Below are 18,142 nucleotides of genomic sequence, written 5' to 3' on the forward strand. Positions count from 1 at the left end.
ACACGTCATACCACTGACATTTTTTTTTAATTGAACAAACATTTCAGAATATGGTGGAGATCGTCGCAAGGTTGACCTCCCGATGTATCTGTGAGTTTAGTATCGATGCTCATTGATTTAAAGCGATGTCTCCATTATCGTTTCACTAATAATAATTTCCGGAAGGAAGCTTAAGAAAACAAATGGTTGTTTTCTTTCTTCTACGCGCGTGATGATGATAATGTCCTCCTTAAGAACGACAAACTGCCCATTTCAAAGAAGCAAAATGCGAGGTACTAAATGCCTTAGAAAATGCAACACGACTGATTCTTAAGGTAGCAAATCTCTTGGACATTAATGCGACTGAGGAGAGAGAGAGCATCCCACCGTAAGGAACTTTTCTGTAGCTTATTAAAGACGGTGAATTCAGTTGAGCTTGCTTGGTTTTAGATGGCCTCCTTTAATCCACGACTCTGATCTGTCATTTGGACCTCTTCCAAATATTTATTGCCGTTCCTTAATTAGTTTTTAAGGCCTGTGTAATACAGCAGGCGTTCGAATCATTTAAAGCCGATCGATGCATCTTTTCGAACAATTTCCGAATAGGACATTAATCCCATTTTTCGAAGAATCCTTACTTACAACTATTGCGCTTTCTAAATCACAGTAAAACAAATATGGGGACAGTTAATTGTAGCTAGTTTCACGCAGGAAAATTTTTATTTCCTTCTTTTTTTAAAATTGATTTTTCTTTTGTCAAAATAATGGCAGCATCTGGTTCTTACGACCCGTTGCTATTTTTAGACTGAATTTATCTCAGGATTAGTTTCAAGTGGTCTTTGAAAGAAGCAACATTTTTAAGTGAATTTAGATAGTACAGTGTTAATTTTTTTTTCTATATCGATATCTCTTTGATTAATAAAATTGATTTGATAATAGTTTGTTAGATCAGGATCCAACCTGTAAAACAATAGCGAGAAAGCCAGCGGGTAACTTTTGAGGGGTTTAAGATTTTAAATTGCTAAACAAAATATCATTATTACGTACAAATGGATTATCGTACAAATATTCAATTTTTGTATATTTGTACGATAATCTAATTAAATTTAAAAAAATTAATACATTTTTTGTACGTTGACGTACAAAAAACGGATTAATGTACAAAATGGATTAACGTACAAAAATTGAATATTTGTACGATAATCCATTTTTGTACATTAATCCATTTTTTGTACGTTAACATACAAAAAATGGATTGATGTAAAAATGGATTTTAAAATGAATTAACGTACAAAAATTCAGTTTTTGTGTACCTTAATCCATTTTAAAATTGGTATCCTTGAAAAATAGAAAGGTGGCTAAATATATTTACATTTAATATTTATTAAGTTCAATAATAAATTTGTTAAATGAGAAATAATAAACTGATATTTTGATGTCATTTATTTATATAGAAGTTTATTTAATTTATTTAGTTCTGTAATCACATAGGGTCAGGGTCTGTTATTTTGTTGGACATTTTTGGCGATAAAATTACGTTGCAGTAGTGCAATATATAGGCAACTCGTCGTGAAGGCGGTACCTATACAAACTTTTAATTTGTTTATTTGAAATAGTGCAGTAGTAAGGCAACTCGTTGTGAACGGTGCCAATTGAAGTACCAGAATAAGCATTATTATTTTAGCGAATGAATGTTTTTAAGAGCAAATATATATATTTTTAATTTTGAAACTAAAATTAGCTTCAAAATAAAAAAAAATACGTCTTTGGAAGATCTAATCTGGTAGAGAAGAGAGCGAAACCAATTCTTCCGGATTTAGTAATCCTGTGTTTCGTAAATCTAAAGATGCTTTAAAAATGCATCAAGGAAGATCATGTTATTGTCTTCCTCAACTGATGCGTACATGTAGTTACTCACATAAGTCATTCACTTTGATACAGTTGTCTTACGGGTCCACAGTTCTCTAGACTGCCTATTGCTGAAACCGGAAGGTAGAAAACGTAAAACTTTAATAAAAAATTCAGTATTTGATGAACTTAAAGGAACAGTAGCCATAGCTCTTTCTTTCACTACTGTTATCAGTCAAGGGAAGATGGAGATGTAATCTTTGGACTGTTCTTCGTGTGTACATTGAAGATGACTTGGCGTGAATGATAAAGTCTACTTTTCTGGCTTAATAAAATTTTATTTTATATACTGACTGCTGTTTGAGAGAATTTCTGGAGGCCCTTGACCCTAAAAGAGAAAGACAGTTGGTAGGGGAGAGAAATATTCGTTTAGATTTTATTTCTTTCCTACTGGCCCGCAGCATCGAAGAGGTTAAGAACAATCTGTGGAATCTTTCCCCTCTCCTGAACATTACAATCAATAAAACAGGGACACGTTCGGATGAATTTAATCTTCTTTGTGCTGCCACACGAAACTGCAATGCTGATAAAGCTAAAGATGAGCGTTGTAGCAGTGATCTGATGCTGAGCTCAGCAAATAAGTCACTTTTAAGTCCGCTCCCCTGAAAGTCCCCAAATCAACTGCATTAGACATGTTTCTTCATAATAAGACATCGCTAAAAAAAGGAGGATAAATTTTTTCGTTAAAAAAGTAAAAAACATTTCCGCATTCTTGTAAATTTAAAAACTCCTGGAGAGAAAAACATCTCACGATCTTTAAAAAATAAAAAGAAGACATTTTATATCGGATTTAGTTTTTCTTTCGGTAATAATTTCCAGTGCAGAAAACTAAATGGAAATAAAATCCAGCAACAGAACAATACGAAGTACAAATTCCAATGTCTCGTTTGTACAGGTCTTTCTTTCACCCCCCACCCCCCTACACTTCTAAAACTTTGTTTTTCCCCATTCGTGGGGGAATGTGGTCCTGAATGTATGACGTGATGAAGTTAACAGGACATTTCAACACAACCCACGTGTTGTTTATGATGTCAACACACTACCGTGCAAAACACCAGTTGTGAGGGACGTGTACTAACTGAACAATGGATTAAACGTGCTGTTGCCACAGTAACCACTTCTGCGTGTTGGCTAGTTGTTATGAGGGAAGGAGTGTACGCTTAATTTTGGTTTTTAAGTGCAGAAAGAGAGTAAAGTTACAAATTTTTAACGCTACAATGTTCTGTGTGTATAACATCGTTAAAATAACAAACAGCATCCATTTCTCATTCCAAATGTCATATTCTACTGATCTAAGGAAGGATGGAAAGGTTCCAAGATTGAAATTTCATTTAAACAAATTTATTTTCAAATAATTGCCCATTGAATATGGAGTAATTTCCAATTTTTCCTTGAAAAATGATTCTAGCGTAAGGTAATACAGATGGTACTGTCGATGTAAGCACCATCCTCCACAGAAACGGTGGAACATTCCTACACGGTAACCGTCCAATTCTGCTTTGAACTCAGCCAGACTCACTCATTGCCTGCCTAGTTAAGCTCCCAAGAGATTAATAGCTTTCAAGCAATAATTGCAGCATTTACAAACATTCCTCAGTTTATCTTGAAGAGTATCAGCCCATTCATTGTCGATGTTCTTGTAAACATCTAAGATTTTAAAGGAGAATCCCATCACAGTGAGAAAAAAAAGCCCACACCACTAGACCTATAGCCAAAGCTTTTACCATTCCGAAAGTTTTGGGGAAATTTCTCCTTTCCCCCATTCTCATTATACAACTGCTCTCTCAACAGCCACCACAAATGCATCCTTCACTGTCCCACCAACAAGTTTGCTAACAGCCACCAAACCAAATCGTAACAGATTTTGAGGATAATGCACAGCTCACAGTGTTTTACCTGGGCATTCAATTAGCTTTAAACGCAGTCAACACCTCTGCACCCAAAATCTCTGTGAAAAATACAAATCAAAGGCGACACCCTTGCTTCCTTGTCATCCGTTCTCTGTAACACAATGTTGTCTCACAGTTGGAAAAAGAAATTTCATCCGTGAAGATAATCTGAAGTTTGACTAAGTTTTTCCTTTACTACCGGCCAACAAATTGCCGAAACAATCAGGAAACTGCAAGATCTAGCCACTTATTTATCATTGTCTCTTTATTGTCATTCAATCCCACAAGATCTTTGTGAGATTCATTGGCAACAGAGTCAATCGTAAACCATCAAATTGTAGTCTTTCACTTCAGGGTCTCTGGAATCCAACAGTTTTCAGACACACGGATTTGAGCATCACTTTTGACACTAATCTGCTCTTCCACGACCACCATTTGATGTAAATTTTCCTGACAATAAAATGGCAACGTAAATGGCACTTACTGCACATCCGAGATCCAAGCGCCTCCATTCAGTAAATATATACACAGGATACATTCAGCTATTATCTATGGAGCTAAGGTCTGAGGTTCGGCACCTCGCTCTACTCTCTGCATCATAGGCCCATGGTTATTGGAAGCTCGCCGTCTGTCGTTCAAACACAATCAAATACTGAAAAATTCAAAAGAAGATGGATTCCAGGAGGTTTTTCGCAGCCATCAAAATGATCGGAGGATATTACATTCTCTAAATTCCTTGGGTGATTTTCTGTGGAAAATATATACCATCACTCCGTTCTGGCTGCGCTTTCGTTCTCTATTCAATATCATTGACTTCGGATCATTGATCGTTTTCTGCCTACAGAGAAGCCAAAAGTCATACAACACATTAAAGCTGATTTTCCCAAGTTAATACAATACAAAATATAGAAGCTAGATTCTGTCTACAGTTGCTTTCTCAGTAAATAAGATTTCCGATTAGGTCACTGACATAATTCTTTTACTGCACGTGCATGATTTGAATGTGCACCAGGTTTTGAAAACTCCGACTGTCTCCATTAATGATGTGTATCGAGATTGGTCAAGTAACCAAATAACATCCAGCCAACGGCGAACCTGTGGTCGGAAAGGGCTCGTTGATGCAAGAGGTCAACCGAAGCTGACAAGACTTGTGCAAAAAGGCTACAGACAGTCAAATAACAACCCAGTACAACAGTGGTAACCAGAGGCATTTTAGAACACACAATTCGTTCTGCCCTGTGACGGATGGGGTATATTGTAACAGAACCTGGTTGCCCACTTTTCCGACAAAAAAAAAATAAGGGATTATGGCTACAGTGGGCTCCGGAACATCATTAGTGGATCGTGGAAGATTGGTCAACTTTGTCTGATGGGAGGAACAAAATGTTGCAAAATATCACGAGTCCAAAGATCCATCAACGATGACGGTTAGTGATTGCGGTGAAATGGTGTGTTTTCTTAGTGCACATTGGATCCCCTTGTTACTAGTGGAGCAATATTTGTATGATACCACTTGCCTGGAAATTGTTTCCGGCAGGCGCATTCCTTCGTGGCTGCACGTTAAGAACCCATCTGCGAATGGATTCTTCCAGCAGAATCGCCATGTCACAAGGCCTACAGTGTTGTGTAGGACCATAAAAGTGAATTCACTTTACTGCGGCGGCCTCCACAGTCATCAGAGCTAAATGCAGTTGATTCTCCTGTGAGATGAGACAGAATGAATCCTTTGGAGCAGAGATCCGCAACCATCTAAGAATATTTAAGATCCAGTTTGTAACAACTTGAAGAAATTGAGTCAACGTGGACTAGCACAGTGTTTCTCAATCTTTTTACTCTCATGGCACATTTTCCAAAGAAGAAAAATTTCGCGGCACACCTACGTAGTCATAGAAGAAGAAATTTCTACATTTCGCGGCACACTTGGAAAATTTTGCGGCACACTAATGTGACGCGGCACACCCTTTGAGAAACACTGGACTAGCATATGCCTTTGGCACATTTTCGACACCTTGCTGAGTCCCTGCTACTCCGAATCCAGAGATATTTCTCTATTAGGTAGGTGGGTACCTAATAAAGTGGTTACTGAATGTATATCTTTATCTCTATTTATTCTTATAATTATTCGACTTAATTTTAATTTAATTATTTTATTTTTCTATTCCTACTTTTTGCGTAAAAGTATTTATATTCACCTTTTATTTCGTATTCCTTTTCCTTTGTAAACTCCTGGAGAAATGGTCGTAATGGGAAATATTGTTTTACCTGCATTCTTTCAAACGATAAATATAATAATTGTTTACATGGTTTATTTGTTCTGACTGTACTGAATTAAAAACAAAATTTTGGAAATTTTTCTTTAAATTTTAAGAGCCTCGCTGTACACTTTCAGTGAATTTTCCCGATAGGCCTCAATTGATTATCCTGGACCATAAAATAAATTTAGGCCTATTATTTGAGCTCGGTTATTTATATGAGACTACACCTCTCAATAAACACTCTTGCAGTTTTTAGCAGAGACCGGTGATGCGAACGAATGTCACTATTTCTTTCAACGCCGAAACGTTTCCACTTGACGCCACAGTTGGAGGATTTTGTGTTCTACCTCTCTTGCTTAATCACTGTAGGGAGTCCATTAGTCTTGCCACGACAGCTCATAATGTTCTTGTCATTTCTTCTCTTGTATGCAATGTTTCAGTCCTGGATGGGGGAGCAATTTGCCATCATCCTTGTCCCACTCGCTTATCTCCTTACTAAGTGACTAACTTTTGTCCATTTAAACGTTAAACTGAACCCCCATCGGATGCGACTTTCGAAGTTGCCACGTTCCATAATGCTTTGAATAGGATGACGCACGTTAACCGCTCTTCAGTAATGTCTCCATCATCCAGCTGATAATCAGCGAAAAACCCATCTCTATCGTCTTAAGACGCCGATCTAAATGCGATTAAGACGTTAACCAATTAGCGAAGGGAGGGCCTCGAAGGAATTTCATCGTTATTAGCGAAGTTCCTGACCTGCAGGGTAAAATCCGTTACCATGGTAGCCAATGTAAAGCCTGTGTACGATCTACGTGCTTAGCTTGCCATCTGTCCACAGTGTCCCACAGCTATCCAGACTGTCCATTATACTTTCTTGGCAACAGATCATTCCCAAACTGCCCGAAGCCTGCTGATGATCAGCTGAACTTAAGCTTTGCGGTTCAATGTCCTCTTTGAAGTCAGCCATAAGCTATGGGATTACAGTCGGTCTAATTCAGTTGATATCCTGAACGAGGTCTGTTCAAAAATTAAACACCAGATTTCTTATGAACTCTCATTGGAAAAGGTTATTCAAACTATTAATCAGAAAAGTATAGTTTGCTGTGATCATTATATGGCTTCAATCGAGGACAAATGCATCACTCACTCAAAAAAACAAAACAAAACAAAAAACAACAACTTATTAATTAAGCAAAGTATTACTGTAGAAAAATTTATTTACCAGAATCAAACAATTATAAAAATCGGCCGTTTCAATTTTAATTGGCAACTCATCAGTTGGAAGTCAGGCACTTCAACTGAAAGTTCCTTTGAAGACGATCTGACAATCTTACTAGAAATGAGGCAAGTTGTACCAAAGTAGCACAAAGAATTCGTCTGGTTGAAATTCTTCCCAGAATCGCTGTCTGTTCAACTCTGAATTTTCGCTATTGATCGTTCTTATATCCCCGGACGTCTGCTCATATTAATGGATAGTTCTTGTAAACGTCAATCCATCCTCTCATTCGCGACATTTAAGTTGTAATTCTGTTGTAGTTAGCATGGCGGTTATATTCTTTGTCCTTCTACGCCGTATGAAAAAGGATTGGAGTTGAGTTCCCTTCTCAAATTTTTCGGTAATTCTAAGTTCCTCTGGTACCACTATGCGTCCTACATCCTAGATGAACATGGAACACAGTTGCTTTGTTAAAGCAGTGATTCCTTGAGTATGACTGAAGCGCAGTTAATAAACGGAACTCTTCCTCGTATTCGTAGCACGAAACAGAAAGTGCATCGATGTCCAAAAGTTAAGTTACAACCATAAACGCTTAAATGCAGCTGGGTCAGCAGATGATGGGATAAGCTGAGCCCTTTAGTCCGTATTCTGTCTGATAAAGTATATTCCATAGTTCCCTTTCATTTTGAGAATCCCTGGTTTCTTATACACCCCTCCCACCCAAACAACGCTATCTAATCCTGTGTTCATTAATCGAATGTCACTTATCGATTCTCTGCATTCAGATATTTGTTTTCAACTGAGCCGTATGTCATATCAGCGACTTCAACCGTCTGAATTTCTTAACTTGAGCATTCTAAGGCGAGTCTAAAACGAAGGTCTAGGGCGTCTCCTAGTTTCGGACCATTGTTTGCGATGATAGTGAACACTTAAAACCTTTTGTCGATGGGTGGAGCCACTTTAATAGGTGTGAATGATAATATTGTAAACAAGAACCAAAGCATCAGGGTGAAACGACCTCTAGCTTAGCATATTTAATATACAGTACCTGGAACGATTATAGGGATTGTCCACTTAAAACGAATTCTGTATGCAGAAGTTAGAATAATGCAAAAATTTTTAAATGACCTATTTGATAATAATGCGCCGATTTAGGTACCGAAGTTCTTCAGAAATGGCAAGCCGGTCCTGGTCCTGCATATAGAGCTATTATTGATTAAAATTTAGGCTTCTGAGACTTCAAAGTCTATTGATCCTATAAGAAAAGTGTATTTCTACAGGAATCATAAAAAAAAATAATATTTCTTTATCATTTCATCCATCTTACGCCATCTCTGTTTATATATCTAATGCCTGTCCAATGAAATTCTTTCCTTTACCGTTTTCAAAAATAGATACTACAAGGTTTTTAAGCTAAACATCTTTTGTCGGTGGACACAAAGCCTCCATTCGAAAGTTCGCCCTTAACATATGGCCATTACGTTATTAGATAAACTACAACGGAATCCGAAATCCAGTATTTACATATGAATCGAAAATTCGGAGATTGAAGGAGTTCCCTACATTGCCATCTTTTCCCTCCAGAAATCCGATGGAAGTCATTTTATACTAAGAAACGACTCCTAAAATCCTTCTTCCCTATCTATGAAAAGCCCGTGTAGACTACATCTTTGGACAGTACATTGCGCAATGTGATAGATTTGAATTTAAAATTTAATTCGGATATAGACAGCGCCGAATTGAATTCTTTTGTTGATATAATACTGTTGTTTTAGTGGAAGCCGGTTGAGCAACTTTGGGCATATTATAAAAGCGCAGGAAAATGGAAAAATAGTGTTTTATATATGTATTTACCGACTGTACATTGCATATGGATGTTATGGTAATGTATATCCAAATTCCTTCGTTGATAAATTTTATTGGTATTTTAATTATTTAGCTAATGTTTATTTAGTCTAAATAGGAAGGATGCAAATGAAATCATTTTGAAAATTTCTGTAGAAATATGCGTTCGTTTTAAATCTCTTTTAGCCTTGTTTGTCTACCAAACGACACGGCTACCAAACAATGCGTACGATTGTTGAATTCTCTGTTTGACGCAGACGACAATGAAATTTATTGTTTAGCGAAATGGATTTCTCCATGTATTATTCATTCGACATTATGCATTCTACTTTCGTATTTCAACTTGTAAATAAAATAACTTTGACAGTGTATGGCGCAAAATTACTGTTTATATTTCGCCCAGTAGGTGTTCCTTATTCGTTTTGGAAAGAACGAAAGCATGGGATTCTATAAACTCGAAAGTAAAAAGGAATTAAAATGGAAAACTGATTGTTTTTGGTCTGAAGGAAATTTTCTATAAATGAATGCATTTGTGTTGAGTCTGTGTTTCTGTTGAAGTGAAAACAGTATTATTTTGTAAAAATGGAGTATTCTGCATCTTAAAAGGATAGCGAAAGAATTGAGAAATTGAAGATGACTTTTTTTGTCCCCTCTCTCTCTTATGACACACGTCAGAAAATCTATCTTTTTAACCTTTTTTTTGTAATTTTGTAGGAGGGACCTTTATGTTTTTAGATAAATTGCAATCCTCTTTATTGACTGGAATTCACCCGAGGGAGGGAAAGAAGGGATAGGCAACACCAAAGAGAGATTGTTTTGACTACTACGAGAAGGAAGATGGCTTCTAGATGTACAGTACTTCCAAGGGAAGGATGGTTGCTTATAATTCAATAAGTGCAATGGTCAACCGATTATCGCGTACTTCAAAATGTATATTTTTAATCTTTCGGTTATCGGTGTAGTACAGAAACGTGGTCAGATATTCATCAGTTCCTCCCTGAAATAATTTCAGCAGATTCTCGCAGTAAATATGTTCAAACACTCAGTTATGTTCTTAAAAAGTTCTCATCACTCTCAGTTTTCAAACATCGAGGTTAATGACCGAAAATCAAGACTTGTCAAAGCTTCATTTCGTACATTCCTATTTAGACTTTTTTCCCTGAAAACTTGGAAGCGGTCTGCAATCAACGTGGTGAAAGGTTTCATCACGATATTTCTCAAATGAAAAAAAAGACACCAGGGAAAATGGAGTCCAGATATGTTGGCAGACTACTCTTGGAATCATGTACGGAAGACACCAGTGGGCAATTATCTTCTTCTTAGGATTTATTCCGTTATTACAACGGTTATCCTCAACCTGACATCAAAAAGTCAATCCTTTATTCTCTTTTTCCACTGTCTTCTATCTTCCCAATCTCTTCCACTAGTCCTCTTCTATTCATAGCTGTTCTCACACCCTCTATCCACGTCCATCTTGGTCTTCCTCTCTTTTTCCTTCTCCATGGCATCCATTCCATAGCTCCTCTGGACAGTCTGTCGTCCCCCATTCTCTTTACATGGCCAAACCACTCCAATCTTTTTTCCTTTATTTTTTATCAATTGTATCATTGTATTCCTTATCACGTCATTTCTAACTCTTTCAGTCTCAGACTTTTTCACCAAAATTCCATTTCAACAGCCAGGAGTTTATTTTTTTGTCTTTCACCAAGCACCTTGTCCCTTAATATTGGTGGACGTTTCAGCAATATGGTTGCCATATTTGAATTCAGCAAACTCAAATTACGAGAATCACCCCGAATTTTAATAGGGAGCAAAAAAATGTCTATTTTAGCGATTGCCCCTACAGTTTCTCTTTAATCGATTAACGATAGATAGATCATTAAATCCATGCCTAAAGTTCGATTGTACACAGTTGAATAAAGATGAATTGTACAGAATTTGCATTGAATTTAATAGATTTTGTAGCCCTTATTTCTGTGGATCTTTGACCACTGTTTCCCCTTTTAGTCTATTCTCTTGACATTTTAACCTCAGATACGTCAGCATTAATATATTTAGTTCTTTTAATGGCGAATTTCCTTATTAGAACTTAAAAAAAAGCGACGCTGTTAATTATATCTGTCGCTCATCAATTATCCACATTTAGTACGGTAACACTAAACTTTAAGCTCCCTCTTTTGACTCCTACTAATCCCTTTTCCCTTGTTTTCCGCGAAACTTCATTATTAAATATTAACTCTCTTTCTTTTTGGAACCTACTGTACAAACACTCTTAATCATACAGAAAGGAGCGCTACATTTACAGAAATACGAGCAACTTCCTGCATTTAAGCACCCGAAGCTGAGTTATAAGATGTAGCAGTCTTAGAGCAAACATTGAAACAGCTGAGGCAGATAAAGACGAATCCAATTAGCTTCAACGCACAAAACCGAATGTTGTTGAGCAAACAAGGAAGTCTCTCGACAAGCAAAGGATACTAATTTCGGAAATTAATAATCTTAATTAATCTTAATGTTATTCTTATATATTTCGCTTCGATATTAATCGAATCAAATACGCTAAGATGGATTTCTGAACGCCCATCGTTAATCGTGGTCCCTATACACCATTTCGAAGATGAATGAAATGTTTTTGAAAAGAGCATTCGAATGCTGGAGAAATCGCCTCCAAGTTTAGGCAAGAATCTCGCCTTACAGTGAAAGATACTCAGAATATACAAAGTTAAAAACTGCGCGTGATAAAGTATCTCTCCCCCACTCACCCATCCACAGACCCACTCCCCAACTCCAGTCAGTCTAGAGCACGCAAAAATCTTTCTATTGTATCGTGTCAGTTTTTTTCTTCTTCTTCTCTCTTCTTAAAGGAATAAGAAAAGAAGAAAGATTCAGTTTCAAGTTATCGAATTCGAAAAAAAGAGGGAGTGGGGGTAGGATCATCAGAAAAGATGATAGACACGTAACGAAAATCTTCCTGGAAAGTGGAACTGTCTTGTCAGTTTTCGTAAGCAGCCAATATTTCTTTTCGTGTCTTGCATGAACGCAGTATCAGCAGGAAAAGAAGAAGAAATATATTTCTACCGAATGGTAAAGTTAGACAAATGAAAGTTTAGGAATTCTGCTTCACCTGCCATATTTTATTCTCGGTATCACACTAAAATGGGCTTAAAAATACATTTATACAACCAAACGTGGCGGAAAGATGAATTATCAAAGGGGCGCACGGGGACCCAGATATATCTCGGGCAGCGCATTTATTTTGTTCAGCTCCCAATGGACCAGCGATATTTCTTCGTGCCAAGAGAAGATAGGGGTAGGGGAAAAGGGCACGAGCTTATTATCGTTGAGGGAAAAGTGACAGATAGAGACCCCCGATTGGAATATCTCTGTACAATATAAAATCAGGGGAAATCTAAGTGCATGCGCAGCAACTTTAATGTTTATCGTTAATTCTGGATCCCAGTATTTCACTGCAATTAGCAACATTTGGACTATATTTTGGTGTTGGCTCATGCGCAGATCTCATCACCCTTAGTTTTAAGAGATAACCAGTATTGGAATTCCAGTAATTAAACGACGTTGTTCGTTAAGCGAAACATACATTCCTCAGTTTTTTTCTTTCTATCTTATAAGTGCAATTACCCTTAGTCTTTACTTCTGTTTCTTGCTTAAGGTTGAAAAAGATCGATATTTAAGAACCGTTTCAAGAACTCGGTATGTACAGCAACAGTGCTTGGAAAGAATGTGGAAATTCGATGTAGTTGGACACACTGAACAAGGAGATGCCAATAAAGTCAAGAATCTTCAGATAAGCAATCTCGAAAAGCCAGCATGTGAGGTTACCTTAGCAACAGGGGCACACGCTGATAATACTGAGTTGAATTCATTGAGTTTGCGGCCTAAAAGCCAAACTTGTTCATTTAGAACCTCAGTTAGCTTATGGCATAAGAAAATTGATTATAATCGTGAGGAGAGACACGCATTGGCTTCTGGAGGAGTAAAATACGAAGCCCGCTTTATGATTCCCTTGACAAATCAAACAGTGGCTGTTCCCGTTTGAGATATTACAAGTTTTAATTAATGCGTTTGGAATGAACCTCAAACACCTTCCAACGGTCTATGAAAATAATTTTCATTATGTAATGTCCCTCGAGAAATAAAAACCCACGTAGTGAATAATAATTGGATATATTTCATTTACCAGCTGTTAAAGTTAGCTATAAATAAACTGAACCGTATCTAAACATCCTTCACGCAGTGTATTTAATATCACCCATTAAGGAAAATCTGAGTGTGTGTCAGAGAATTCTAATAATTCAAACTTTTCCATCGCCTCATCTTTTAAATAACTTTGGGGCGCCAAGAACTGCTCCTTATCATGATTAAAGCAGCATTCGTTTAGTGATAAACCGATTAATACATGACCTTTAACAGCCTACATTTGAAAACAGTCATATGTATACTGCAAGTCAAAAATATTAGTACCACCTTAGATTTAATAATCTTACAGGAACAATTAAAGTATTATTAAATCTACCCTGGTGTTATCGTGATACTGTTAGGTATACAAGTTCCCACCAGAGGGCGTGAACTACCAGTGATTCGATATTTAAAAATTTTCACTAATATGAAACTAAAGACGCGTATATTTTTCGGGTCAGAGGCGTAATTAAAGATATTATTTTAATTAGTAATTAAGAGGTTGTGCCTTTTTGGGTTTGACTCGCTAGCGTGTTTGTTCAAATGGTAATCAATTTTGCGAGGTCGGGCGCATATTTTTACGAGCTGGGTTTCCATCTGCATTGTTGAACATAACCCCGAGTTGTGCCCTGTTATTAGGACCTCCATTCTTATTTAATCTATCTCTCGGTTCACCTCCAACTGCTCGTCACACCATTCTTCAGCCGTATGGGTAATAAAAGCGGGTAATAAAGGGGTGGTTTCCCAGCGTTCGTAGTCAACGACACACCTAGATCGCTTAAATAACTTTTCCCTGTACAGTGGAATGCAAACAGACAGAAACAGCAGGCACGAGGTACATTTTAGCGGAGTTTTAACCTTTGACATATTTGGGTACAAGACGCAAAGGGCGCTCGATAGAGGAAATTTGAAATAAAACACGCCGCGTACAAAGGGAAAGGGATAGAACGAAGGGAGAGGGGCGGAAGAAACTCATAACCACCAACTAACGCTTATAATAATCTGTTATTCCATGGTAAACGTATCCGAAGTGATTATTGAAAATTTAGCTGCTTGGACTTCAAAATAAATTTTATTTATTTGGCGCGTTGTATCCAAGAACGACGTATATAACAACGTTCAACAGGCACGAGAAACAGGGGGTTTGGCCAGCGTGATTAATCTCTATTTTGTTGTAGAAAATATACATTGCTTTGCATGCGTCCATCAAACTCAAATTCATTTTTAATCACTAAGTTCACGTGCTTGGAATTTATGCATTTTTCCGAGATGATTTTCATTTTGATCTGCTCTTCTTCGTCCCTGTCTGTGAAGAAACTGAGGAGGACAGATAGGTCAACTTGGTGTACACCGACCCTTCCAAGGCTTTTGACATGGATGATCGCAAAGCTGCTATTAAGTGAATTACAATATTAAGGCATCCAGGATCCTTGACTTTCCTGGTAGAGGGTTTTTTTTTAGGGCGATTATTGTGGATAGTTTTTCGAATAATTACACTCCTAAAGAGTCCCATGTGGGCACTTTAAACGTGGCTTTAGGGCTTCCAGGACTTTTTTTTTTTTTTTTGGATTTACGCCAGTGATTTAATTTGTATTATGGAACGAGTAGGCCCAATGACTTTATTTTAAAATGCGCTTTTGCGAACTGGATCTATCTTGGATGAAAGTTCTCAAAATGGCAGATTTTAAGTAAATCGAAGTTTGAATTTTTTGAATATTGATCCGCTGATTCCAAAAAATACCAAAATTATGTCTCTATTCCATTTCCATTGAAAGATATACTGAAATTTTAGTAACGTTAATGAAGGATCAAATTAAAATACCACAAATAATACTTATGGTATCTTAAATTGAATCTTATTCATTTTAAAATCCTTTAATAAACATTGAATGTATTTCATTCATTCTATTTCCGTAGAAATGTTTGCCATTCAGTTTTTCTTATCGTTTATTTTGCTTTCTCTCTTAAGAAACCAGTAGCAATCTTCCATCATGGCAACATCCCAACGACTGTGGTACCGCTTTTTGGGCATAGATGCTGATGCGCCTGATAAATCCCCAAGCAAACAACCACTTTTCAATCGGGGATATGTCTTGAAGACAGCGTTCTTCTTGCTTATCACTTACAGCTCTTAAACTTTGAGAGAAAGTGAGATGGGAATCACAGAAAATATCATCCCCATCTCAGTTTCTGAATTTTTAAAGTTATTCGGCAACCCATATCTTTATAACATTGCAGTAAAGTTGACGTTAGAGATTTATAGTTAACTTCTATCCTTCTTCCAAGAAATCCGTGGACAACTGCTTTAAACAATCGCCAAGCTGATAGTTCAGTGTTGTTGCTTTGTTTCAAATCCACCATCTTTGAGGAGTTTCCTCCTATAATGCCCAGTGAAAATTTCTCCTTTCAATTTTGCATTTTTGAAATTGGGAAACACTTCCCTTCAGAGAATCCAATTCCTTCTTTATCTGGGACCTTAACAAAATTCTTCATTAATCCAAGCTTTATATGCAAGGGTTGAAGAAGAACTTTTTTTTTTTTTGGTTCAACCGGTGGAACATATTTCATATTACCTGTCCTCGATAAAAATTTCTCCCTCTCTCTTTTCCCAATGCAGAACAAATGTTTTTCTGTTGCACTACTGTTCCCCAAACATAGCAAAGAACACTATTTCACGAATCCTCCCTATAGACCATTGAGTAAGCCAATTATCTTAGAATCACCACAGACATTCCAAGCAAAGTCACGGTACTTCAATGCACTTAGGATCATGGGCATACTCTCATTCATGCTTCTCAATGCTAAGAACACAAAAGAAACAAACAGTAAGTGGGAGATAAACTGTACACGCACTCGCACTGTAACTGTCTTTCCATCACTTAAAGAGAGAGAGAGAGAGAGAGAGAGAGAGAGAGAGAGAGAGAGAGAGAGAGAGAGAGAGAGAGAGAGAGAGAGAGGGGGGGGGGGAGACACAAAATGTGGAAATTATCAAAACAAAGGGGAATTTACGGGTGATTCTTATGAAGAGTAATCGAAGTGTGGATATTCAACTTTTCATGGTGCGCCACAGAATAAAGAAATAATCTTGTTTAACCTACGTACAACTTCCAGATAGTCAATTTATGCTGGGCTCTTTTAGAATATGGTCAAAGAGTCCAGGACATTATGATAGCAAGGTCTGGCAATTTTATCCAAACTTCTAAGCGAATATTGGATATGTTGAACAGAAATCGGGTCTCCTAGAACTAAGTGTTTTTGTAAATCGATATTTCAGTTCATTTCCTGCATCATTGTAGATCGAAAGTATCATGTATCGGTACCATTAAAAAGAGATGGACAAACACAAGAAAAAATCAGATATAATGTTACCTTCATCTCTAAGATTTGCTTATTACTTAAAATTAATTTCTAGTATTTATTCTTATTAGTTAAGGTTTAGCATTTGTATTAACACCAAACAACTCATAACCCATCTATATATAAAGAACTTAATCTGGTATACAGTAGGGAAACAATTTATAATTAATTTTTAACTTTTTCCAAAGAGTGACAATTTTTAATTTAAAAATTTTAATTTAAAAGATGCGGAGGAATAACGGGACATTTGATTGTTGCAAACTCAGATCACATCTCGGATGCAACAATCAAATTGACAGCATTTTAAAACAAATCAACAATATGAATTTATAACAGTAAATTTGTAACAATAAAACAGAAAAATGAGCAACAATCATTTTACAACAGTTGCAGACGCCAACTTACCTGCTTCCAACAAATACTCACGTCCGAAGTGACGAAGAACTTCTACGTACAGAACTCCGTACGAGAACTGAATTCCGGAGGTTACCAGATGTACAACGAAGGCACACGCGCAAATTAACCACCCCCAGCCACCCTCGGGGTAATAATGCTGCCTTATAGTGATCGACGGATCTGTCCGTTTCAAGACTTGTGTCCGATCCTTCTCTTGACCTCCTGAACTCGTGGAATCAGTTCGGCAAGCCCCCCTACGACACTCCATGCCGTCTGCACTGTCGGAGCCCGGGGTACCGACCCTGCCTTCTCCATCCCTGTCCTGCAGGAGGAAGTGACCGTACCTCTCCGGAGTACGGAACGGCAGACTTTCATCCTGGCAGGGAGCAGCCATGGGTCCACACTGGGAGGAGGCGAAAACGCTCCTTGGCCGTCCGTCTATTTGTGTCGTCACCGCCGCATCTGCTGCGGCGGTGGCACTGTAAGCGTTCATTCCGTCATCCTCAATCACTTTTGCCCGTCTTGTGGTGTTCTCCATGCCCACCCAAGAGGGTTCGCGAAGATTTTTGAGGAGTTGATGACGTCACTTGGCACCGCTCTAAAGGCGATAATTTTCTAACTACGGCAAGTCTCGCGCTCGGCGAGTGCGCCTCCCTGTTGACTGTGCGTTACCGAACATGACAAGAGGGCCGTCTCCGGATATTTCAGGGTCACCGAGAGGGAGGATATTCGACTCTCGGTTTGTTAACGTTCCGCGGGACACGTAACCATGGCGACACCCACGTGGGGGTTTTGTAACCTTTGTCGCACCATTCGTAACTCTCGGCCGGTACCCTCGCGTTGAAGCCGTCCCTAGGGGCCATCGCTACGCATGTCTTCCTTTTTCTCAGGTCACCGGATTCTGCGGAAACGTAGGAGAGGAGAAGCCACGCACGCACGCACACAACATACGCGGAGGAGAGGATGAATTACGTGTCCGCGTAAGCGAAACCCCAGGGGATGGTTCGCATTCTGCCACGTGCTCCTGGCATACCCCGATAAAGAAAGGCCTCATGCCAGCGCGTGCACGGGCATTTTTACCGGAGGAGCAATTACGT

At 38.0% G+C, this 18,142-nt stretch overlaps 1 protein-coding gene across 1 annotated transcript in view; it reads right to left on the reverse strand.

Moving 5' to 3' along the window:
- Positions 1-17,386, reverse strand: part of LOC150091348 (monocarboxylate transporter 12-like) — a 61,784-nt gene extending 44,398 nt beyond the window's left edge. Inside the window, exon 1 of the mRNA XM_090375234.1 lies at positions 17,055-17,386. Coding sequence (XP_090231360.1) covers positions 17,055-17,313 — 259 coding nt within the window. The 5' untranslated portion in view covers positions 17,314-17,386. The remainder of the gene's footprint in view (positions 1-17,054) is intronic.
- Positions 17,387-18,142: the final 756 nt, after the last annotated feature.

Source organism: Mastigoproctus giganteus, chromosome 1 (assembly GCF_048544385.1).
Source record: "Mastigoproctus giganteus isolate SK-2022 chromosome 1, ASM4854438v1, whole genome shotgun sequence".
NCBI lineage: Eukaryota > Metazoa > Arthropoda > Arachnida > Uropygi > Thelyphonidae > Mastigoproctus > Mastigoproctus giganteus.